Consider the following 25,470-nt stretch of genomic DNA (forward strand, 5'->3'; position numbering starts at 1 on the left):
CTCTGAATCAGGCTGACGGTAACTTTGAAAACATTCCTCTGCATTTAGGAGGCATCGAGTAATTTCATGTGGTCAGTGCGGCTTTTGTTGTAATAATAATTTGGTTTGGGTCTGTCTGGATAAGGATTGTTGTGTTGTAGCCCATCACATGCGTAAATCAGATTCTCTTCCTCCAATTACGGGTGAGAGGTCACATCTTTAGAGGCCCTGTCACCCCATATGTTTTGTCTGCTGAGATGCTTGCCAATTGTTAGAAAGGTTACCCAGCGATGTTAGTCCTCAGGGCCTGAATTAAGGTTTGAGTAAAGGACTTTGTCTCTAAATTCTAGAAACAAATCATAATGACTTTTTGAATGAAGAGGTATTGGAGAATGTTCCCATGAAGCACCACACCACAGTTTTAAGGTTTAACTATTGCTAATGTTTTCTCCTGCTGCCTTATTTTAAGTTTTAATCAATAGAAAATTTTTGGTAGTGTCTCTACAAGTGCTAAATGGATTATGGCAGTCTGTTCATTAGCCTCAAATGAGACTTGAGCATAGCCAGCATGTTTATGTTTTGTGCTGTTGTCTTTGCTTGCAGATGCAGACCACATATTATCTCCAAAGTCTTCATCTGAGAATACCTGGAACCGATCCAAACTCCACAGACTCCCATCAGGTAAGAGCTCAATGATCTCAGTGCCAATCAGCTCAGATCACTTCCAAATTGCCCTAAAACAAAAATGTAATTGCTTTGTTAATAAGGTGTTCAATTATTAAAGGGATTAGCCTCCTTTTTAGTTTTCCCAATAGTTCTTGAGCCACTGTAAGCCACTGATAGAAAGCAAAATATTTCAAAGCCACACAAATGTGGGTCATACAGAAATTGTCACAGTGTAGTGCACTCATTTATATATAACTGCCCGCATTTATACATCAGCACTTATTTAGTATTTATCCATTTGACTTGCTAATAATAACAGATCATTTAAAAAGTGCACAAGTTTGCGGACTTTTACCATTTTTATCATAGTAATAGCTTAGAGATAGGAAATTAAGTTAATGGGGGATTGTGATGGAAACATGAAATTAACTTGCTTCTCCCACACAAGAAGCACTGCTTTATGTGTCTGAAGAACTAACCAACAAGTCATAGCTCTGACAAAATGGTCAGAGTGGAAATAGTCATGAAAACAAATTAATTAGGGTGCTGGAAATGCTCTGTTTATGATGTGCTCGTTACAGAAGAAATTAAAATTATCTTAAATAAAACAATTAGACCATCAAAATGAATCCATTTACTGAGCTGCATCGTGAACTCTTATTCTGATGGATGTGATTGGGCAGGACAGATGACCATCTACACGTGCATAGCAAATATTCAAGTTGTATTTTTATTTATATCCATTAGAGGATGGCCGATATATCGGTATTACCGATTAATTGTTGCAGATATTTGCTTCTATCGGTTATCAGCAAAATGCAGATAGTTGCCGATAGTTATTATTATAATTTGTTTTTAAATTCCTTTGTGTTCCCGCTGAAAAATAAGTTTTTAAAATCAAAGCGATGGCATGCAAAGAAAAATGTGACTTTATAGGAACGTCCCTCATCAGCATACACAAGTCTCCAACTTAATATACTGTATAGGTTATTTAAATCTTAATTTGGTAAATATTAAATATAGAGCATTGTAACAGAGCCAAGTCTATATCATTTCAAAATAAGAGTCCCTGGTATGTTTCTGGCTTATTTAGTGTTAGAAGTCCCACGTTATACATCCAATACATCCTTTTTTTTTTCCCTGATTATTATTGGGATTTTGGTTGAAAAATAAACTACATCTGGGATTTTAAACATTTTGGACTCTGGTCTCTTAATGTTTGTGCTAAAAAAATCTTTTGTAACATTCTATAAATAGATTTTATCTGCCTTTTCCACCACCCAAGTTATCGGTATCGGCAAAATCCACGATCGGTCAACCTCTAATTTTCATGAGCAACAATCATGAGGAATTTCTGTAAGCTGATTTCTGAAGTCAATATTTGTATATTTTTTTTTTTCAAACAAAACAAATAATTTAAAAAAAAACAAGCAATTTTCTTGTATTTTGTCTTTCTTTTTAAAAGAAAAGCCAACATTCAAAGATTAGTTCATGTTTTTTATTTTTCCAAGTAACTAAGTTTTTCCAGTACATGGACTAGAAACCTTCACCAACATTACAAGTGAAGTTCAACTTAAAAATAAACAAATGTAGACATTTAGAATCATTTAAATGACTTTCAGGGCTTACCGATATTTCAGTTTTAACTTGGGAGGTTATGCCAGGTGATGTTTGTGTGGACTGTGAAGCTGCACTGAGTACAGTCTGTTCAGGACACTCTTTCGGTACTCTGGCACACAGCAGCTAGAGAAATCCTTTAAAAACCAGGGTATTAACTTTAATACCATGACCCTCACTAATCGCAGATTAGCACCCTGTGCCCGCTTTCTAATCTGAAGTTGCTGTTTCTTTGTTTTGCTTGCGTGTGTGTGTGTGTGTGTGTGCAAGTGTGTGTACCTGTACATGTGTATGCTCTAGGAAAGTGTGCCAGAACTGATGTGCCAACCATTGAATTAAATCCCCTAAAATGGCTTTTGGTTTCACTTGTTACTAATCCAAAACCACGACTCCTGGTCTTTCTGTTCAATGATGACAATACAATCGTATGTTGCTCAATGAGCATGATAGTGCATAGGCACAAAACGTAACTGATTAAGCTACTAGTTTGTTGTGTGTTTGTATATGCGTGTACATGTGGTTTTGACAGTCTGACGACCGTGAATTAGTTTTTTTCCATAATGAGAGGCGGAGTCACATGGTAAGGACAGAGGAAGTGCAAAACCACATTGGGGAACCGAAAGAGCTGTAGTTCTCAGAACAAATAGTCCAGTGTTAAATAAAACAGAGAGTGAGAGTGTGACTGAATGGTTATATTGGGGAGGCAGTTTGTTGTGAGCAATGCTCTTCCAATATAATTTTCCTGATTAAAGAGTGGGGCCGTGCTGTTTTCTGCCAACTGTTATAAATATGATATTGAAGAGTCACTGAAAAAACTTGACATGGTGGGTTTTAAAATCTGTAGGTCTCAGTCATGAATAAATAAACACAAGTCCAATGTCTTGTAACTTTTTATTGCCAGCAAATTATAAATCAAAAGAGATATGGTACCTCTTACAGTCTGGTTCAGACAGGGGAAAATGCATTTGGTTTAAAATAGATGAGAAGTGAAAAACATTTTAGCCACATTTGTTTCAAAAATGTTGCTGTACTGTACAATTAATAATTACAAGGCTGAACCTTAAAGGAATGTTCTGGGTTTAATATAAGTTTAGCTCCATCGACAGCATTTATGACATAATCTTGATTATCACGAAAATTTATTTTGTCTCGTCCTTTTTCTATATTAAAAAGCTTAAATCTGGGTTACAGAGTGGCACTTACAATGGAAGTGAATCGGGCCAATCAGTAAACATTCAAATACTCACTTTTTCAAAAGTATAGCCACAAGACATAATCAATTTGCGTGGTAACGTTATTTTAATGTGGTGAAATCACTTTCTAACCTTTTCTGTGTAAAGTTATAGCCAATTTTACATCTTCAACAAACCCTAAAATGACTGTAAAAATGACGATTTAAACAACTTAACAGCTCAAATAATGCACAAGTTTTAATAAAAGAATTAAGAATAATACAATCATAAGCTTCACATTTCTGCAATCCAAAAATGAGCCCCATTACAAGTGCCTCACTGCAACACACATTTTTCTTAAAAAGAAAGAAAGAAAAAGATGTTCTAGTCTAATTATTTTTTTTTTTTTTTGTTGTTGTAATCAATATTTTGCCACAAATGCTGTCGATTGAGCTTAACTTGTACTGAACCCGGAATATTCCTTTAAAAGGAAAGTTCAGCCAAAAATGTTTCTAAAAAAAATCATCATCATTGACTGTCAGGAGATATTTTTAAGAAAATTCACACTGCTTTCTTCTATATAATGAGATCCTTTAGTGACCAGGGTCTGGTAAACTCCAAAAAGAACCATAAAGCTACTACTAAACTAGATAAGACTCATGGATTATATTGCATGTATTTTGATTCCATACAAACGTTTTGTGAGTCCCATGAGTCATATCAATTTTCTTTATTTTACAGGCCCTGGTCACTATATGATTTCATTGTATGGAAGAGAGCACAATGTATATTCTACTGAACTTATTTTGTGTTTTTGTGCAAGAAAGTAATATGCATTTGATACAACATTAGGGGAGAATTTAGTGTAATTGAAGACAGAATTGTCATTTTTTTTTATAATTATTTCATAAATAGTGGTTTGTAGTGCAACAGAAACCCAAATTAGATGAGATAAACTTCCTGAGCATTGTTTGTGTAATAGTCACAGGCCTACAGGAGCACATTCAGTCATTTTAGATGCATTTAGTTCAATGGGAGACTTTCATTAAAAACACATTCTATGCTGGGTACCAGAGATTTGCTCTGTATTGCAAAACTCACTCACCTACTCACTCACCTACTCACTCACCTACTCACTCACCTACTCACTCACCTACTCACTCACTCACTCACTCACTCACTCACTCACTCACTCACTCACTCTCTCTCACACTCTCTCTCTCTCTCTCTCTCTCTCTCTCTCTCTCTCTCTCTCTCTCTCTCTCTCTCACACACACACACACAAACAGGGTTTCCCCCTCTAAATGAACATGTGCTGCTGTAGATTTGTCCTCTCAGTGGACCTCACAGCCTAAAGGGAATCTAGTGTGCAGTCTTAATAAGGCCAGACTGTGAGCTCTTAATTAGGAGATATAGGGACATAGAGAGAGTAGTAATGTTGGTGAAAATTATATGATGGGAATATATAGGAAATAATCTGGAGAATTATTAGTGTTAAAAGCAGCAGTAGTTTTGGGATTGACTTTAACTGGCTAATTAAATTCTAACATGCTGAGTGAGATACGCTATCCACCTAACTTACTAATACTTCTGGAGATGTAAACTGTGTGTACATCTGCAGGCATGGATATATAATAAATCTCTTTTAGAGATTTCTTGCATCTCATGGTGTCCTGCCCTCTGGTGCGGTGTTTCACTGGCACAGATTGATTTAAGTCAATTAAAGGTACATATGGTAAACTATTGTGCAGGGAGTTTGATTTCATTTCCAAGCATATATTCTATTGCACTGAAAAGTATATCCACAATTCGGTGTTCAGCTGCTAAAAGTTTGATCATCTTTTAGCAACTTTTATTTTTGGTGCTTGCTAAATCAAGCATCATTATTACTATAGCTCATACTTTGAGTTAGAGGAGTGGGAAAATCCCATGGACTTATATTGAAAATAAGGACCAGAATATCATTTAATCTCATTAATTCAAATCCCAAATAGATCTTAATTTCCAATACAAGTGATGATTTCCATATAGTCCTAAGGAATGCTCTCGTTTTTGTTTGTTTTTACCTTCGCTGTCATAAATGCTCTGTTTCCCTCCAGCAGTCAGCTATTCATCATAAAACAGCTGCTCTGACTCATGGTATTAAATCCCCATTAGATATTAAAGTACTTGGCAAGTGATGAATGATTTTTACACCTATTAAGTGACCCTTCCCTCTGTGTGTCACTGTAAAGGAGGTTACAGTCTTAGTTGCAGGGAAAGTCTAGCATTGGCCACATGAGGGCGCTAAGGTTGCTGGAATGATGTAGTTTCCCTTAAATTCTCTCTCTCACACACACACACACACACACACACACACACACACACACACACACACACTTTCATGATCTCACATGCTCTGCCAGGATTCGTTTATAGTAGTTGCTTTCTCATTGGAAGAACAAACAGGCCACGTACACACTGCAGATAAAAAGTTTGTCACTCCCCTCTTAATTCTTAATCCTATTTTATACACCCAAAGTTCAGTGCTTTACAGTATTGCCCTGCATTCTACTAACAAATGAACGTGGTGCATTCAGAAAGTATTCAGATCCCTTATTTTTTTTTTTTTAATTTTTTTAATGTTGCAGCCTTATTCCAAAATGCTTAAAAAAAATTTATTAAAAAGGGTAAACTGAAATGTCATATTGACATAAGTATTCAGACCCTTAACTCAGTACTTCATTGAAGCACCTTTGGCAGCTCAATTCTTTTTGGGTATGATGCGACAAGTGCTGCACACCTGGATTTGAGGATGTTCTGCTGTTCTTCTCTGCAGATCCTCTCTAGCTCTGTCAGGATGGATGGGGGGCCGTCGATGGACAGCCATTTCAAGGTCTCTCCAGAGATGTTCAATAGGGTTCAAGTTCAGGCTGTGGCTGAGCCACACAAGGACATTCAAATAGTTGCTTAGCCACTCTTGCGATGCCTTGGTTGTGCTTATAATGTGGTTCTCGCTCTCAGTGGGGCACGTGGTGAGTTGTGCGTGGATGCCGCAGAGAATAGCGTGAGTCTCCACACACGCTATGTCTCCGTGGTAATGTGCTAAACAAGCCACGTGATAAGATCGCGGATTGATTGCTAAGGCAACTGAGATTCGTCCTCCGCCACCTGGATTGAGGCGAGTCACTACGCCACCATGAGGGCTTGGAGCGCATTGGGAATTGGGCATGCCAAAATGGGGAGAAAAGGAAAAAATAATGCAATTAAATGTACATCTGAGATGTGCGTCACTCTTCTCCAAGTGTGGTGCAAGCAAATCACAGGGAAAGAGTTACATGTCTTTACTCTTTCACACATTTTGAGACAAAACTCACTAGATTCTTCCACCAGCCCTGCGTTTTCATGATAACATATTCATTACAGTCCAGAGAGAGTGTGACGTTTAAAATCAGCTGAATAACAAGCAGAAACATAACACATCGATGGAGGTTTAATAAAATTGCAGGACACTAAAGTCTATTTTATGCTTAATGAACAGGCTTCGCTTAGTTCGCCTACAAATGCAGTGAAGTTTTTGTTCTGCCAAGGTGTTTGCTTGCTGATATTTCCCCTGTTCACGCACATCTCTGAAATTCTTGAACTAAGAGAACTCGGCTGGTCGAAGAGTGTTGATGATTGGTTAAAACTGTTCGTGGGTGTGGTTTGGACATGACACTTTTTATTTACAATCGTGCGTGCCAGCTGAGGATTTGTTACCTAGGTTACTGTCATTAAGATGGATAACTTTGAAGCTGGACTCTCAGAGATTGTGTGGAAGTATACTTTTTTCATGATATGCAACACAAACTCTACAAAGACAGCATTGCCACCACAAATGAATGGAGAGAGATTTGAGTTTTAAAAGTGAAAGGGGCCTTGACAAGTTTAATAAAGCAAAGAAGCTGTATACTGCTAAAGCAGTGGTCCACTGAGAGAAAAATCTGCATTATTGACATTACTTATGGCTGGAACAGTACGTTAAACACATTGACATCACCCTAAACAGCTAATTTTAAAATGTTGTTGCGTGTAGTATAAATGGTGGCTTCTTTCACCTTGGGTGCTTTAGTTCTTCCAGGTGTGAAAAGTTTGGCTTCTTCCAAAGTGTAAACCAGGCTTAATATGACTTGTATATAAATATGTAAAAAAATCTAGCACGTGAGCAAGTGAGAACAGTTTAGTACTCTCCTGCATTTGAAAATGTTTGACAGGCAGAAAGCACATCAAAGCCTTCTGACTGGCTGATCAAAGAATGTGACATTTTTGATTGCTGTTTACACAGACTAGTGCTTTCACAGAGACCTCTCAGGAGACATCTCAGTAAAATTATTTCAGTGCTATCGTTCAGGTAGAAGGAACATTTTCTGCATACTATTCCATTGGAAAAATTTTAAATTACGATCCCAGCACTTATTCCAGAGAAGTGCTTTGAAGAGCGCGATTCGATTTGGATTTTTGACTTATTTCCTACTGAAACAGGAAGTAGGGAATGTTCAAATGTTGAACGTCTCTTCCCATTTTTTTTTAAAATAGCCAATAGGCTATAGTTTACAGCAACACACACATACTCCTTTCCACCATGCTGTTCATGTCAGAGCCGCTTACCGGGGAAACTTGAGAAGCGATCTCAACACATGCCAACATTTTCAAAGACTTGAGATCGTTCGGTTGATCTAACTTAACCCGTTACTGCATAACAAGCCCTAAAACAAACATAAGATGAGACTGGATCCAGTGACAAAACGGATGATTAAGATAGAAGTAAGTAAAAGATAATACTAAATCCATGTTTTGAGTCACAATGCACTAAGCATAAAAAATAAAGAACCCTTACTTGAGCTGAACATCCCAAGAAACCTCCAGTTTATATAAATAAACTCTAGCAATTTCCTTGCGTCCAACTCCAGCATTGGCGCATCCCATTCTGATGTGATCATCCCAATGCCCTATTCCCTTCAAAGACAATTACCGTCTACTGTGAGATCGATAACGGTCAGTCAGAACTCACTTTTAAATGATTCTTATTGGAATATTTGTTTGGAATGACCCTACAGCTTGAATTGTGCTTCCTTCAATGTGTTCTGCAAAGGCATGATCAACGGCAGTTAGAAAACAGCCAGGCGAGCTGAAGAGTTGAAAGGTAGAGGGTGCAATTTAGTTCAAAATATCTTTTGATTGGACTTTTTTTCTGAACATCTATGTGATGTCATGGAGTCTTTTTAGCCAGAAGAGAGAGACTGCAGATTTTAAATGCTTATATCTACTGAAAACTAATTAGGTCGACGTTTAGATGTACACTAGCAATAGATGACCTTAAAGCTAAAAGATATGCACTAAAAGCAGCAAAACTTTCATTTGGATTTCACATGATCTTTAATATGTTGAGAGATGGATGGCATTCAAGCCATTTAAAGGTGAATTTCCTCTAACTGTACTAAGGGGCGAATTCACTAAACAGTTGCAGCACTTGTGTGTGTGATATTTTTAGCGCAAAAAGGTTTGTGTTATTCACAAACCACCCACAATCTAGTTTAAGCAGGAGCAATTAGCGCTGAAATTGTGCTGTATCTTGAGTGTTTAAATTAAGTCATTGCCATTCCTTTCCAAGCAAACACTCCTCCTTTCTATGTAAATTAGGCTTGTTATAGATTGCACTTTCCTCACAAAAATTGGCCAGCACAATTTATTGTACATGCCGGTGGTACTGCCAGATTAAAACAGTTGGTAAAATATTTTTTTTATAAAAGAGATGTGTGTGTGATCATTTTCTATCTGTCATATCAGCTGTAATTAATCAAATAATGACCAAATGATGGAGAAGAACATCTCAATCACATTAGTGGGGTGATGCTGTAGAGTTTCCTCAGAGTGTGTCAGATCACGTTGGTTTGCTGCATCCTCTGCTATTTAGCGCTAAGAAATGGGCAGCAAGATCAGAATTCCACAGGAAAATTGCATTCAGTGACTATTTTGTTGGTGCGTTTGCACCGTTGCCTGATCTGCATTATTCCTTCAGTGAATCGTGCGTTAAAAATGATCACCACTTTTACCTGGCGCAGTTCTTTCTTAGTGAATTCACCCATATTTGTCTGTGGTGCTGTAAAACATTCTATCTTTGTTTGAGCATCCAGACTGCCAGACACAGAACCATTGGCTCAATGAATAATGTGTATTTTGGGTGGAACTACCTGTTAGGTCAACCAATGGCAGATGGGGGAAATATTCAGGAAAACATATTGAAAATGGTCTTTTTCAATTTGGTGATGCTAGTGGCATAGAAATTACAAACTTCAGCTTTAAATGCGGTTCTCACTCCCAAAAGCCATAGAGAAGAATACAGAAGAGTATGAAGGTTGACCTTCACATAAACCCACAGCCTCTCATTCAACTGTACCTTGTTTCCTGTTTGTTCATTCTTTTAGCGATCTCTGAACATACTACACTATTATTTATCCCTGTTGTTCCCAGCACGCCTTCCGTTTTCCTGCGGCTTGGCTGACCATGTTTGACGCCGTGCTGATCCTCATGTTGATCCCGCTCAAGGATAAAGTGGTGGACCCCATCCTCAAACGCAAAGGCCTGCTGCCCTCCCCTCTGAAGAGAATTGCCGTGGGCATGTTCTTTGTCATGTGCTCGGCCGTGGCGGCTGGTAAGTCAACATGCATACACACGCGCACACACACACACACACACACACACACACACACACACACGCACACGCATTAACTTTTTAACACTTTTTAAGTGTGTTATCAAAAGTGTGGTTTTTGTGACTGAATCAGTCAAATTTTTCTGTTCTGTTTTTCTTCAGCATATGTTCTTGTCACATTAAGTGTTTGTGTCTTGGTAGGAAGCGGGGGGGTCACACAATTTTCACATGTATACATTCACAAGCTGCAGCCCAGTTAAGCAGCGGGAGTGTTTGGGTGTGATAAAGCACACATTTGCGTACACATTTTAATGTATGAATTCGTTTGGTGTCAAGAGGTCCGTCACGGTAGTGAACTTTAATTTCAAACTTCATAAGGTTCATATGCAGTATGTTCTGTTACCTGCAAAATATCATATACGCCCTTCACTGGTTTTCAGAACAATCTAAAGCACCAAAACCTACACACACACACACACACACACACACACACACACACACACACACACACACACACACACACAAGTGTTTCCCACAGGATTTTTTGAGACTATGGGGGGTAGACCTCCGACCCTCTAGGGGCACCCCCGCATGAAAATTTTGGACATTTTAAAGTTAAATATTTCCATCTGGTGCACTTTGAGAGCAAAATTACGAGTAAAAAAACTTGTAAACGGTTTTATGCTCTTAAAGCTGCAGTGCCCCCAATTCTTCCCAATATACATGATGTTCTTCACCTGCTATCAGGGTTACTTGACAGCTGTTCACAAACAGAGTCTGTGGAGCTAACAAATTTCTCACTGGGCCTCGTTTATCCAAAGACCATGTTTATATAGAAATTTGTTTCAATTTCGTGCTCTAACCATTCTAAAAAGCAGGGTACAAACTAGTGATGTCAGTTTCAGCTTTTAATCTTTTAACGTTATCTCAGACTGCTAACGATAGCTAACTTTAATTTATGTTAATCATCATGATTGTAACCTTTTTTCCTTTTGCTTCTTTTGTAACCCAGCCAACCTGCATAGCTATTATATTACATTATATTCTATTATATTAATTATATTATGCAATAGTAAAATATTTCTGCCTTAAATTCTTCACTTTCACACATTATTTTAAGGCTCTCTGATTAACTCAAGGCCTTATTTCTCATGAAGGAAGACTTTGAGATTCTGTTTCTTGGATGTTATCATCTCCACAGAAATAGAGCAGGGCATCACCTCTGTCTCACTGCGTGTTATTATTAACACTGCTTGAATAAACCCACAATGACCACAGACATTTGCCGTTACATGGCTGTTAAGTGAAACTGGAGTGCTTTGCGTTCACAAAATTAATACGTTTATACCTTGTTTATATTTTCGCGGGAGTTTAGCGCAATCTCTTTAGACGGCGTGAACATCAGAGCGCTTGAGAAGTGGTTCATCTTCACATGATGTCTGCGATGCGGTTCCCTGAGATGCTCGGAGTTCAACTGAATGAGACACAAGTGTTTTTTCCTGCGCGCATAAGTCATCAATCAGGGAAAGTCGAGGCAGAACTGCTTTTTATTTAGTAAAAGGGACTCTGTGCTTTGAAACTACACAACTATCACTGGCGAGTGTAATGTTAATATTTTCTTGTGCCAGTGGCTAATAACAGAAATGTTTTGGTCGAAATTTACTCGCATATGCGAGTGATTTACTCTCGATGTAGAGGGCTGGTTAACGTTATTTACCTAAAAAATTAGCATATCCTGCTCAACCAAATAACGTTAGATGGATCCAGCAATACTCCAGTGCAGATATCTGTGAGTGTGTTTGTGAGCGTGTGTGTTTACAGCAGCGGGGGAGGAGCTGACTGAACGACTGGCACATGAGAGAGAGCGCAAAACACAACCTTTTATTTTATATTATTATGAGATTGAGAAGTGCAAATATATTTTAGATGAGAAGTTTCAAAATGTTTTCGGTTCATTATGAGACCGTGGCGTGGGAAAATTAGATTGTGGTGGGCCGCCATAGTCTAGTCAATTAATGAGAAACACTGCACACAATATTTAATTCTTAATTGTAGGGTTTATGATATGATATATGATGTGATGTACAGTATGTCATGATTCAGTATACCGCAGCATAAATTGATATCATAATCATAATCGTAATTGTGGCAAACCCTTTAGACAGACCCAGCACTTTTGCAAGATTAGATTCAGATTTTCAGATTTAGCATGTTACAGTTTCATTAATTTAATTTAAAGGTTTGGAAATTATATGAATGTACACATAAATAAAATAATACAACACAAAGATCTAAAGCAGTGCTTCTCAATCCTGGAGGACCCCTGCATAGCCCATTTTAGATGTTACTGTTATTTGACGCAGCCATTTCAGGTCTTAACCTGCATTCCAAATGGGATAAATCACCCTCTGAAGGGCACTTTGAAAGGAGAACAATAATGATATTTATGCAGTTAGTTTTAAACAGAATTTCCAATAAAAATTACTTGATAAGTGAATTCCGTATTACCCCTTTTTTTGAGCCCCACACCTTTTAGCCCTCAAAAGCTCTTGCAGTGGATGGTAAAGTCTTCGAAGGGAATAGGGATGGTCCTTTCTGAATGGAACACACTCTTAGAGTCTGTGCTAATGAGCCAATCAGTAGATTCAGGTGTGAATGGGCTGCGTCCGAAAACTGGATAATGCTGCCTTCGGAGGCTGAATACGGAGGTAGGATGAAAATAAGGTGCTTTTTAAACTGTTCTGAGACCAGCTTAATTAAGAATTTCATTCATTCAACACGCTGTAGGTTAAATAAACTATGTTTTCAGATGCAGCAATAGACAATGTGTAGTTCTGTGGTCCTCTAGGATCAGGATTGAGAAACACTTATCTGAAGTATGGATGCAATATTGTAAGAAATATCATCAGAAAAATTATTGTTATCTGTTGATATATGGTTGTATCGGCACAGTCCTACTTGATTGTGTGCATTACGTATTCTTAGTATTGTTTACCTCAAACTATAATGTATTCATAATAGAGGTTATAACAATGCCATTTGTTGTCAGATAAGGTACAGCGACTCCATGATTTGTGATGGGTGGCATCCAATCACAGAGATTCACCCACAAGCACACACTTTCACACACATACACTCTTTTGACACGTTCACACTGGCCACCGATCTCTCCTCTGAATTCTGTCACTGCTGTCCAACCTTGAGTCGGCTCTATTGAACCCTGCAGAAAGCGGATCAATATTCCTGCTAGGTTCTGACAGGTAATATTCATACAGCCGACGTTCTCGAAAATACCAACCTGAATCAGCACTTTTGCATTCTTCATTAGTCTCTCATTTACTTTGAACATATTTTTCCAGAGGAACTTTGGGAAAAACAACTAGAGAGTCTACGAAACTAGGACTGTGCCTCAAAACTTAATCTACGTTGACTGAATTGTTGGGCATTTACGTTGGGCATATGCTGTGCTTGTTATTTTTGTCCAGCTTCTATATTAACTGCACTTCGAATGCGCTTGCTTAACTTGATGTCTGTCATTGCAGGCAATCCAGAGAACTTCCATGAAGTCTTGTGTATGTGTGTGTATGGCCTTTTCCAATTTTGTTTTGCTTATATCATTATTTCCTTATCAAGCCACATGTAACTGTCAAATTATAAAACCTTTGTTTTAGGGCAATAGAAGATTAACAAATGAGTAGGCGGTGGTCCTTGTTGTCTGGGATGGTTGAATTGGGATTTAGTCTACAATTGCAAAATGGTCACATTTGTTTTCGATTAAACAAATGCTTTGAGTCATTGGATTACAATTTGTTTTTAACTGTTTACACCTACTGTATATTTAGCACTGAGTGCATTTACATGCACGTTTTACACTGATTATGCTTAATAAGCCGACAACGTGTGTGGCCATGTAAATGCAATAAACGGTGTTCCTTTATCGGTGTACGGTCATTAACGGCATTAGAATAAACTGGTCGACACGGGTAGATTTTTGCCCATTAAGCCAATTTCATGTGGCATGTAAACACCTTTACTGGTGTTCTCACCGGCTTTTCCAATGTGCACACGTGTTGAGCGCATGTCTCTTCTCTGTTTGACGTCAAAAGCAGAGAATAACGCGATTTATTTCAAATCTCATGTAAACACCGTTTTCTTGCCATGTCAGATTTTTTTAAATAAGATGATTAATACTATGGGAGTATTATATATTATATAATACTTTCGTGCTCACTGTCCATTGACAGAATAAACAGGGTTTGCCATAGATTAGGCCTAGGTTTTGTCGAAATTGCAAGAATGGTTTGTGATGGTTTTGAAAGCATTAGTTAGAATGGGTTGGAAATTATAAACACCATATACCATTGTTACCATTATTAAATTATAGCTGTCGTCACAGACACAAAAAGTATTTTTTTTTTCACGATTAATCGTATCATTTTTTATTAAGTAACAACTTAATGCTTTATTAGGATTTTCCAAATAAAGCCTTCCAATGTATAAAGATAATAATGCACTAAAATAGTACCAATCCAAGTAACATTAAATGTTTCCCAAAGTCTAATTGGGAGGTGCACTAATTAAAAAAAAAAAAAATTAAAAAAGTCTTCTCATAGGTTGCATTTTCTTTGCAAGGGGCATAAAGTCTCTTAAAATCTTATCCTCCACAATATTAATCTGCCAGGTAGACCGTACAATCGTGAATCTGTGTATATGATTTGCATCAGGGTGTCAATGCCAGTGTCAAGCGTTGCTTTGAACTCCACATGAAAAGCGCTTGCTGGCAAAAATGTCTCATTCTGTGTTTTGGTGATATTTAATACTATACAGTATGTGCCTTTGTCGTTATTGAAATGTGCCTTACATTGTCAGGATTTCAAGCCACACACGTTTTAGTAGTAAAACCAAGTGTGAGAACGTTTACTGAGATTCACAGGATTTACAGGGTTAATACAACGGGATCAAGGTACAGATGGTATCACACAGAAGAGTAAGCATCACAAACTGAAGAGGGATTCACGAGGTTAGATGTCCACAGAACTGAAGAAGAGGAATCAGGCGAGGTTACAGGGTAAACAATAAACAGATTTCGACGAAGATCTACGAGCAAATACAGACAAGATAAATAAACACTGCATGAGAGCAGCACAGTCAAACTAGAGTCCTTTGTGTGAAACTTGACCAAGAAGTGGAGTGAAGGCGAGTTATTTAATTGGACTGTGATGAATGAGTGAATTGAGTGCAGGTGTGGTGAATTAGAAATCGGGTGAAGAGGAGCAGAACAATAAGGGAGGTGGAGAGCCCGAGGTAGGCATGACGTATATAAAGGCTGAAAATACATGATTTCTATCAAAAGTCCCATCTGGGCTTGTTTTTTACATCAAATAACATTAAGAGGCCCTTTCTCCATTATTTTATCACTGATGCAGAAGCGTGCGTGCGTGCGTGTGTGTGTGTGTGTGTGTTGTGAAGTGTGTGTCAGTGCAATGACTCCGGGTGGACACATTACAAAGGTTGCACCTTAGTCCCACCACTTTTATGATGGCTTATGCTGCATTAATGGTAAATGCATTAATTATGATTTAAGAATAATTTAATTAAACTTTTTTTAATCAATCACATGCATTTATGTGTTAATTCTGGCAGCTCTAATGTAAATGCATATTTACGTATATTGTCCCATTGAATTGAATGGGACAATTTGAGTAAGACATATTTTATGAAAAGAGCCATACATAAAATTTTTTCTGAAACACATATGTTACTCTTTTTGTGGTTTGGGGCCATTGAAAATATTGGTTGGACAAGTACAAATCAGAATTACTGGCCTGACACAGCCAGCAAAATTTATTATTAAATTCTTATTGTTGAGCCCTGATCTTACTGTGCATTGAAGCATAATCTTGCAAACTAAATTTGAGATGGTGTTTATGTCAGAAGTGTGCCTATGATGCACAAAAAGCAATAGGCAGCTCACTAGGTCTTGACATCTCAAATCTCTCTGAAATGTATTCCTTCCAGATTAGTGTTTGTGACTTGTTCATACAGAACGTCCTGTTCCGAAGAGTTTTTCAGGCATTCTGTACATTGTTTATGCCTCATTATGAAGACAAGAAGTTTTGAAAGCATGTCCACACACACACACGCACAAATGAAAGTTTGAGTTACACATTGAGAGAGTCATGGAGTGCCTGTTTGGAGGTTGTAGGAGAAGACACCATTGACAGGTCGGCAGTATCTCATTGTTCGGTTTGACTGCGCCCCACACTCCAGTCAGTCCCCAGTCCAATTCCAGCTCAGCCCAGTGGATTAAACCGACCTTAGTCAGGCTGACAGTGTGTGCTGTGTCCAGACATTGACATATTTCAGACTGAAGCGCTTTTTGAGTGAGATGAGTTTTGGGAGATGTGCTATGGAGTGTAAGAAAGTATGAATATTGTTCTCTCCAATCCTGTCTTTCACTCTCTCTGAGTCTTTCAAACCTCTGACAATCTCTGCATAGTGAGGGAGAGAGAGGTTTAGACATTTAAACTTCCTCTGTCTTGGCTGCCATCAAACTGAATAAAGGTGGGTTTGTAGTCATAATGGGGGAAGCAGTAAACACCCCAAAAATCTCACTACAAACTCTAGGTAGTCAAAATAATGCAGAATAATGAGAGACTTGCTCCCACTTGAATATATTGATACCTGTTAACTACAGAAACAAAAATATCTGTAATGGTCTTGCATCAGTCCAACTTTTGACTATCAGTATAAAGTGTAGTACACATTGCCGTTTTTCTAGCCAAAGACCCCCCACATCATCTGTGTAACATGTAAAATGGCCAAACCAAATTGCTTTTGATGTTTAAATCTGAATTTGGATAAAACAGAGAACAAAACAGACCGATATACAGGTGTAAGGATTCCTCATTTACTTGCTACTAAATGTTTTAAACCGTGTATTTACATGATATGACAAAACGTTGATAACTAATAAAATAATCATTATAGAATCCCAGCAATGCAAGAAAACGGAATTTAGTTAAGATTTCCCTCTGGTCTTGGTGGACATGCTTGGTGGTGTGCACACATTTTGAAAGCTGAATGAACAGTGATTAAAGGTGTTTACATGCAAAGCAAAACCGGGATAATGGGTTTGAGAACCACGTCTATTGTCGCCACGAAGTCTAAACTCGTTTGGGTATTGCATCAGCAGGTGGAATTATTTCCCTCACAATTACAGTTAATACATGATGGCCACATACACACTGCTAAATACAGTTGTCAGTTCACCTTTGAGTGCTTAATCCTGTTTTGCACAAACACAGTTCGGTAATTTATGCGAGTGACAACGGCATTGTACACCCGAATTAACTTCTGAAAAATTCAGGTAGCCTGAATGAATTTTCCTAAATTCCACGTAGTGTGTACATAACCGAACTGAACAGCTATGTAGTTCTTAATGATGTGATCAATCGCATGTGCGATACCATCCGTCTTCTCCTGGTGCAAATCACAAGAACAGAGGTATGTGTCTTCATTCATTCCTATATCCCAGTCTCTCTCTCCACTGTAGTTTCTCTCATTAGCCCTGCTTTCTCAGGGTAACCCGTAAATTACAGTCCAGAAAAACATGCGCGCTGTTAAGCAGCAGCTGCTTAGTTGCGCATAAACAAAAGATGGGGTTTCTGTCAACGCCAGTTAATTCTGTCATTGCCAGATGGTAATACATATCTGATAGATAATCTCTTTGCTCAAAAATTGCCAAAACAAAAGGGTTAAACTGGTAGCATACTTGTTTCTTGTTCACAGGTGCGAGATGTTGCAACATTGCAAGGGTTATCAATAATCACAATTGTTGGAGTAACACCTGTATTCTATACACACATGGAATGGAAATTTAGTGGATTCACTCCCACATTTAGGCTAAATGCAATCATCTCTCCCGAAACTTTGTAGTGTGTACATGGTCAATGTTAGGGATGTCAGTAGAACATATGATTAAATATACCTATGTTCTCTATAATTTAACAGAGCCTACATCCAATTATCCCAACAAGCACCATCTTTTCCATGTTTATAATGTTCATTTAAAAAAAAAAATCTAATTCAAGTACTCCTTTTATTTCAGTCTGAATCCTCCTTTAACCTGTCGTAAAAACTTTACATTTTGCAATGTTAAAGGTATAGATCACCCAAGAATTTAAATTCTCTCATCATTTACTCACCCTCATGCCATCCCAGATGTGTATGACTTTCTTTCTTCTGCAGAACACAAACAAAGATATTTAGAAGAATATCTCAGCTCTGTTGGTTCTCACAATGCAAGTGAATGGTGACCAGAACTCAGAAGGTGCTAAAAGGACATAAAGTCACCATAAAAGTAATCCATATGACTCTAGTGGCTAAATCTACAGGTATATCTTCAGAAGTGATATGATAAGTGTGGGTGAGAAATGCATCCATATTTAAGTCCTTTTTTTTAATGTAAATCTACACTTTCACATTCAGCCACCTGGTTTATAGGTGGAGATTTATAGTAAAAAAAAAGACTTTAATATTGATTCTATCATATCACTTCTGAAGATATGAATTTAACCACTGGAGTCAAATGAATTTTTTTATGCTGCCTTTATGTCCTAATTTGACATCCTGAGTTCTGGTCACCATTCACCTTTATTGTGAGGACTTAGAGAGCTTAGATATTCTTCTAAAAATCTTTGTTTGTGTTCAGAAGCGGAGAGTCAGACACATCTGAGATGGCATGAGGGTCAAGAAATGATGAGAGAACTTTCATTTTTAGGTGAACTATCCCTTTAACTATCCTTCACTAGTCAGTAGGTATCGCATCCTTCTTCCTCCTGTTTGTTTAGGGCATAAAGACCATACAGTACATTGGTGCCTGTGCATTCAGCCCATTTACACTAACTACCAACATCTTTGAATGGCCTGTCTTCATTTATCGCTTCAATTTCTCTTATCCTCGTGTGCCAAGACATAGCGAATGCTTGCACAAAAATACCAAACCTCCTTGGCCATGCCCACTGACTTTATGCATATCGCATAGCAGTGCGCTTAAGACATAGCACTCTTAAAATTTAACCCGTAATCCTTACTTTCTATTAGTCTAGAATTCAAATAGCCTCAGATGTTTGCGGGTAGCCGCTCTCTGTGCAATACATTTTGTGAGAGTTTTCACAGTAAAACCCTCCTCCTCCCCAGCACCTGTCTAGATCTGCTTAACAGGCATGTATTTTCTATGTCTAGTTGAGCAGCAGCAGCAGCATGTTCAACATGCCCAACTGAACTTTGTCTGTTTTAGAAGTAGTAAGTCTTTGTACCTGCTCTGCAGCAGCAGTGTAAACAGATCTAGTCTGCCAAGACCAAACCTAGTAACTTGTCATATCCATTATAATATTTAAAAATGTATCTCGAAAGTTGTCATGACTGAATTATTTTTACACCGGAAAGTTGCCTTTAGAGAATAGCGATATGGGAAAAAAAAATATTATAACGATATTGTTTTTCATATAGATCGATATCGATATTTATCATGATATACATTCACATTTGCACATTGCAAATTAGTTTTTTTTTCTGCCAAGTTGGCAGAAGAAAAGAAGAAGAAAAAAAATCCTAAATAGTCAAAACTGCATTGGGGGCCCAGAGACTGCCAAAGCAGTGGTGTCTGAAGGATCTTCTACCAAAATATAAAAATATTTTATAGAGTTTATCAATTGAGTGCAGTTGGACATGAATGTTAAAAGATCATCTGTTTGTTTTGAAGCATAACGACAGCATCAAATTATTACATTCAAATAATTTTTATATTTCATTAAAAAAGTAATACGTTTTAGGTAAAATTAATACCTAAAAAAAGTAAATGAACTTAAAACAACATAAAACATAAACAAACAGACACACATGCAGCATGGCCACGTGTATTTCTCTCCCTCTCGAACTGAACCTCGGGCTCATCTATATTTCCCTCCCGGCTGAGTAGCCGATTTCACATTCCTCCATCACCTGTCTTAGGAGGGGGGGCGTTGTCCTTCCTGCCATGCCTGCCGGCAGGTCTTCCCCGCCTTTCTGGAATCCTGGGGGAGACGAGGGTAGGGAAAGGGGAAAGGGGAAAGGGGAGAGAGAGAAGGGGAAAGGAGAGAGAGAGAGAGAGAGAGAGAGAAAAAAGAAAGAAAGAAAGAAAGAAAGAACGAAAGTTGCTCGCTGGTTCCTGGACATGCTGTCGCCCGGTCCTTTACCGCTGCTCCGCCCTCTGGCGGATGACATCTCACTCCTCCCCCGGCAGATGGCAGCGAGTCCTCCGGCACCTGGCAGGACTCGCTGCTCCTGGCAGACAGCCGTGGCTGCTCCTTTGGCTGACGGCCACAACAGCACATCCCTCCTCCCTCCCGGGTTTCGGCACCACTGTAACAGTATAAGGACGTACAAGGAGGAGGCGTGAACTGGCCGAACAGTCAACATAAATGTTTAATGATATAAATGATCTTAAAACAACATAAAACAAATGAACAGACTCGCATGCAGCACAGTCGTGTGCATCTCTCTCCCACTTGAACTGATGCCTCTGGCTCGTCTTTATCCCCCTCCCGTCTGATCAGCCCGATTCAGGTCCGGCCATGTGTCCTCACGGCCCAGCCCCACCCTCCTCCTCGTCACATGCATATTGACTACAGAAACACTGTAAATTATGATTCTTCTGACCTTTGCTGAGAAAGCAGATACTGGACTTTTGGAACTCTTTAGTCTAGAACCTAAAATACATAAAATGCTAATAGTTATTGCTTTAAAACACCTATTTTTACTTCATATTTTACAGTGAATCAGACAAATATAACCTTGGTATTACATGACCAAGTATTAGTATTCAGTGTACAATACTTATGTTATCTAATAATATCCAATGCTTTGATGTAGCCAAGTGCAGTGAGGAAATTCATTGTCACAGTTTCATGGAATTAGTATGTGCCATCCAGTTTCATATCACACTGTGTGTGTGTGTGGTGGTGGTGGTGGGGTTTAGAGATCAAACTAATGAAAACCTTTGGGACCCTCTATTCTCTCGCTACAGAAAATGTCCCATCCTCTATACTTCCACTCACACACACTGACTCATAAATAAACTACTACCTGATACAATCACTGTTTAAGGATGCTTACTATGTATGAATGGATTCAATAAATGTGTTTGTGTGTGTGTGTAAGGGAGGACCATTGTTAATGTAGTGTGTGCGTATATTAAGATGCATGGAGCGGTAAGTGTGCATGTGTTTTATATAATGGGTCTCACTAATGGGGCTTATAATATAGATGAGATATCATGGGAAATTAGTCTTTTATTGCCCCTCATTAAAATCAAACCTATAGTACTCCCACAGCTCTTTGTCTTCTAGCCCCTTTCTTTCACTTTTTCATTCTTTCTAAGCTCTCATGTGTTGGTTTCACTATCCTGAGTACTTTAAAATATATACACACGTACATAAAAGTCACCTGCGGGAACACAACGTTCAACGTAAATTGCACAATGCTCTTGCATCTTACTTTACTTTAACTTAAGTGTATTTGAACACTTCTAATCCACGGCTACCTAGTCGCTGAACCCAATAGAGATTAGATGGGTTTTACAACACTGACATCACTTCCAGTCCCTCGTCCAAACATTTAAAGAACGTTGCCCAAACAGATGGGTGCTTGGTAGTGGCACAAACCTAAACCCAATATTGCCCACAGGCACAGATGATGCCCACACACCTGGACAAACTTGTTGTCCTGCACTCAAGAAGCGGACATTTCCACGACAAACTGCTCTGACAACAAAGCTGAAAACAGACATACGCACACACATACCTGCTACGCAGCAGATGATGCCTTGGGCAGTTCCACCTCCATTGAATTTTTCCAAGAAATGAAAGTATGAGTATTGTCTGGGTTTATAAACTCTTGGAAGTGCAGAAGTGGGGTCTGTAATCTGCAGCAGGTTGCACTTTTAGCCAGAGAATGTTTTATTCCAGACATCATTTGTATTCCGATCTATATCTGACATGCCACAGCCGCAGATCAGAGCAGAGCCCTTCTGGTGTTAGGCAAGGAGTGGAGGGGGGATTGAAAGATGAGAGGGAAGAGGGAAAAAAAAGTTAGTCTTTTGTTAACTGAAGCACTGTATCACAGACTGGCTATTTTAAAGCAAAAGTTCACCCGAAATTCATAATTTCATCATCTGTCATAACTTACTCCTGTTAATGCTGTTCCAAGAACACAAAAGGAGATGTGAGGCAGAATGTTAGCCACAGTACACATTCACTTTCATAGTAAAGAAAAAAATTTGTTCCACAGAAGAAAGTAAGTCGGAACATCATGAGGGTATATGTTGACGGAATTTTCATTTTTGGGTGAACTATCCCTTTAAGCATATGAAATACAATGTCATATCACTTAAGAAAATGGGGATATTTGTATGTTGGTGTGATTGAGGATTGAGTATTAAGACATGATTCCATGAGGAGTTATCTCAACAATGCCTAAATCTGGTTATTATTGGATCAAATGTTTAGATAGACCAGACCAGAAATCACTGCTTCTGTCATCCACTACTGTTATCTGCTAAACCCAACCTGATATAATTGTGTGTGTGTGTGTCTGTGTATCTGTGCGCACATGTTTGTATGCATGAAAGATAAGCCATTGACCTGACACTTATTCCATTAATGGACCGTTCTTACTTTTCCATTCACTTTCCCTCCAAACATGCATACATGGTATCTGATACAGATCTAACACTAAGACATACTGAGCCAGAAACACACATGCATACACATGCTCTAAACCTAGTGTTCGACTGATATGGGTTTTTCAATGGCTGATGCAGATATCTGGAAAGCAGTGTGACCAAGGGATTATTTAATGCTGATTTATATGATATACTGTAATACAATTGAATGATTGCAAATGAGATGTGTGCAAATTTGCTGAAATTAAAATAACATTTCCTTGGCAAAACTTTTAATGAAAATTCACTCAAATAATAAACTATAGCAAGTGTGTGCGTTTACATGCACAATCTTACACTAATTATGCTTGAAAACAACGTGTAAGGTCACTCAAACACCTTGTGTGAGAAGGTCAAAACTGTTTAACCAAAATTGATCGAACAGATTTTTGCCAGTTACCTCGATTTCCTTCTTCTTTTGAACAACATTACCACCGTTCTGTTTGCTAATTCAATATGTGCATGTGAGGAAAAAACTATTTAAAATCACATGTAAATGCCATTTTCACATCTGTTTTTTTAGAATGACCTGCTTTTTATAGTTATCAGCTTATTTTATACATATTAACCCACTCAAAGTACACAAAATTGCAAAAATGTAATGGTTTATATTGCTATAAATGTAGTGAAAATGCATAATTTTAAAAGATAAAATGACAATCAGTAAATATTGAAACTGAAGCTAGGAAGAACTATCCATTCTCTTTATCGGCCAAACATAAACAGTCTACAGCTCCACATATTTTATCATGATACTAAGATAAAAATATATTTATATTTCTTAAGAAATTTCATTCTTATGATTCTGAACTGTTATTAGGTACTTAGTCATCTCTGTATCCCTTTTTTTTTTGCCCCTAACAGGCATTTTAGAGACGAAGAGGCTGGATATTGTGAACAAACAAGGTCCTATCGAGCAGACACTCGGTGGAGTTATATACTATGCAGCTGATCTGGCCATATGGTGGCAGGTGCCTCAATATGTCCTCATTGGTGTCAGCGAAATTTTCGCTAGTATTGCAGGTAGGTGGTCCTTAGGTTTGTCATCTGCACTAAACCTTGTAAAAAGCTTCTGAACCACACTCACCCGCACATACACATCAAAAGCCCCCACTTTAGAGTGGCAAAATTCTAAACTTTTGTAGCATTTTTGCTTTTGTAACATTACCGTTAATGTTAATCAAAGTTTCTTGCACTTTCTTCGACTCTTAGAATTAAACAGGCTGCTTTTGCTACCTTTAAAACTATATGTTAATGACCTCTGTTATGATTGGTTTACTTCACACTGTTGTGAAGGCTTAGTGATACTTAATTATACTGCATAAGTATATGAAAATGCATATGTAAATGTCAGCATTTATATGTTAATATGCTCATAGTTCTGACATCCATACCATAGTGCTGATGTCTGAATGACCCACTTTTGCAGCTTAGTTTCTTTAAATAGTCTCTGTGGATTGGGGAGGGAGCTTTGAATTGTGGATGTTCAAATATGTCTGGGTAGTTCGTGTTCGAGTATGTCTGCACAATATCATATCCCATTTTTAACATCATGGCCCATAAGGCCAAATGTAATGCTAGGTCTACTATGATAAGACGCATTAAAGAGAAAATGACTTAATTTTTTAAATTATCCAGCGCATCTTTTCTGATATTCTGAAATTTGGCCTTATTTTGTTTCTCATAAATGAAAATTCATATAATGAAGATTTTTTTTGTTTTTGTCTTCTTCCAGCTTTGGTCTTTTCTGTGTACTGTAGTTTTTTTCCATAGGGTCATTCATCTGCTCTAATGACCACGGTAATCAATGTGTGTCCTTTGGAAAACTGCAGTAAACTTCTCTCCGCCCCGCCTTCATGTAGCAGCTCTTGTCTGAGCCATTGCTAAAATTGCTTTGTAAGGAATCCGTGGCTGTATCAATCAGGACTTATCGATCTGAGCTTGGTGATACATTATTGCAGTTACGCAGTTAAGATGACAGTGAAAATATCAAGAAAATCTAAGAAACAATGTTTGTTAGAGATGAATGTAAATAAACGGATGAAAATAAAACTAAATCCCCTAACACTGTGTTTTGTTAGAAACATTGCACTTGCTGTTGTGTCCTATTGCCACTAAGTCTGCCATCACCGCTGCGATCTACAATAATTACAAAAATTTCCGTCGTATTCCTGCAATTTTCTATAGGTTTTCATCATTACAATTTCCTGTAACACTTTTCTAAAGCAGCTCACTTACAAGGTTTTCATGGAAAGCTTGGAAATATCAGGCTATTTTAAAACTATGATGTTGCAGTCCCAAAAATGTCCCAGAGTTGAAGATGTTAAAGTGGATGAATTTGGAGACGCTGTCAGCAAGCTAAAACCTTGTCAGAGAAGTTGCATCTCTAAATTCATCCCTTGTAAAGCACAGCCGATACAAATATTAAAGCTAAAATGAACATTTTACAAATATTTACTTAAATAAAATGTTGAGGGGTGACTAGACAACCATCCTGACCATCCCTATTATAAATTCTAGTCTATTTATGCTATTGCCCCCCCACAACTGTGTTCATTTCCGCCCTTCAGGTTCTTTTCCAAGGTCATATTCATATATGCCTG

The 25,470-nt window shown here is 38.1% G+C and overlaps 1 protein-coding gene across 2 annotated transcripts in view; it reads left to right on the forward strand.

The window, feature by feature from the left end:
• The window catches only part of slc15a4 (solute carrier family 15 member 4), a 70,330-nt gene that overhangs the window by 9,431 nt on the left and 35,429 nt on the right, over nt 1–25,470 (forward strand). For both annotated transcript variants that reach the window (XM_052094015.1, XM_052094016.1), the window contains exons 5-7: nt 583–660; nt 9,924–10,104; nt 23,732–23,890. In XM_052094015.1, the coding sequence (XP_051949975.1) occupies nt 583–660; nt 9,924–10,104; nt 23,732–23,890 (418 nt within the window). The remainder of the gene's footprint in view (nt 1–582; nt 661–9,923; nt 10,105–23,731; nt 23,891–25,470) is intronic.

Source organism: Xyrauchen texanus, chromosome 27 (assembly GCF_025860055.1).
Source record: "Xyrauchen texanus isolate HMW12.3.18 chromosome 27, RBS_HiC_50CHRs, whole genome shotgun sequence".
Classification (NCBI taxonomy): domain Eukaryota; kingdom Metazoa; phylum Chordata; class Actinopteri; order Cypriniformes; family Catostomidae; genus Xyrauchen; species Xyrauchen texanus.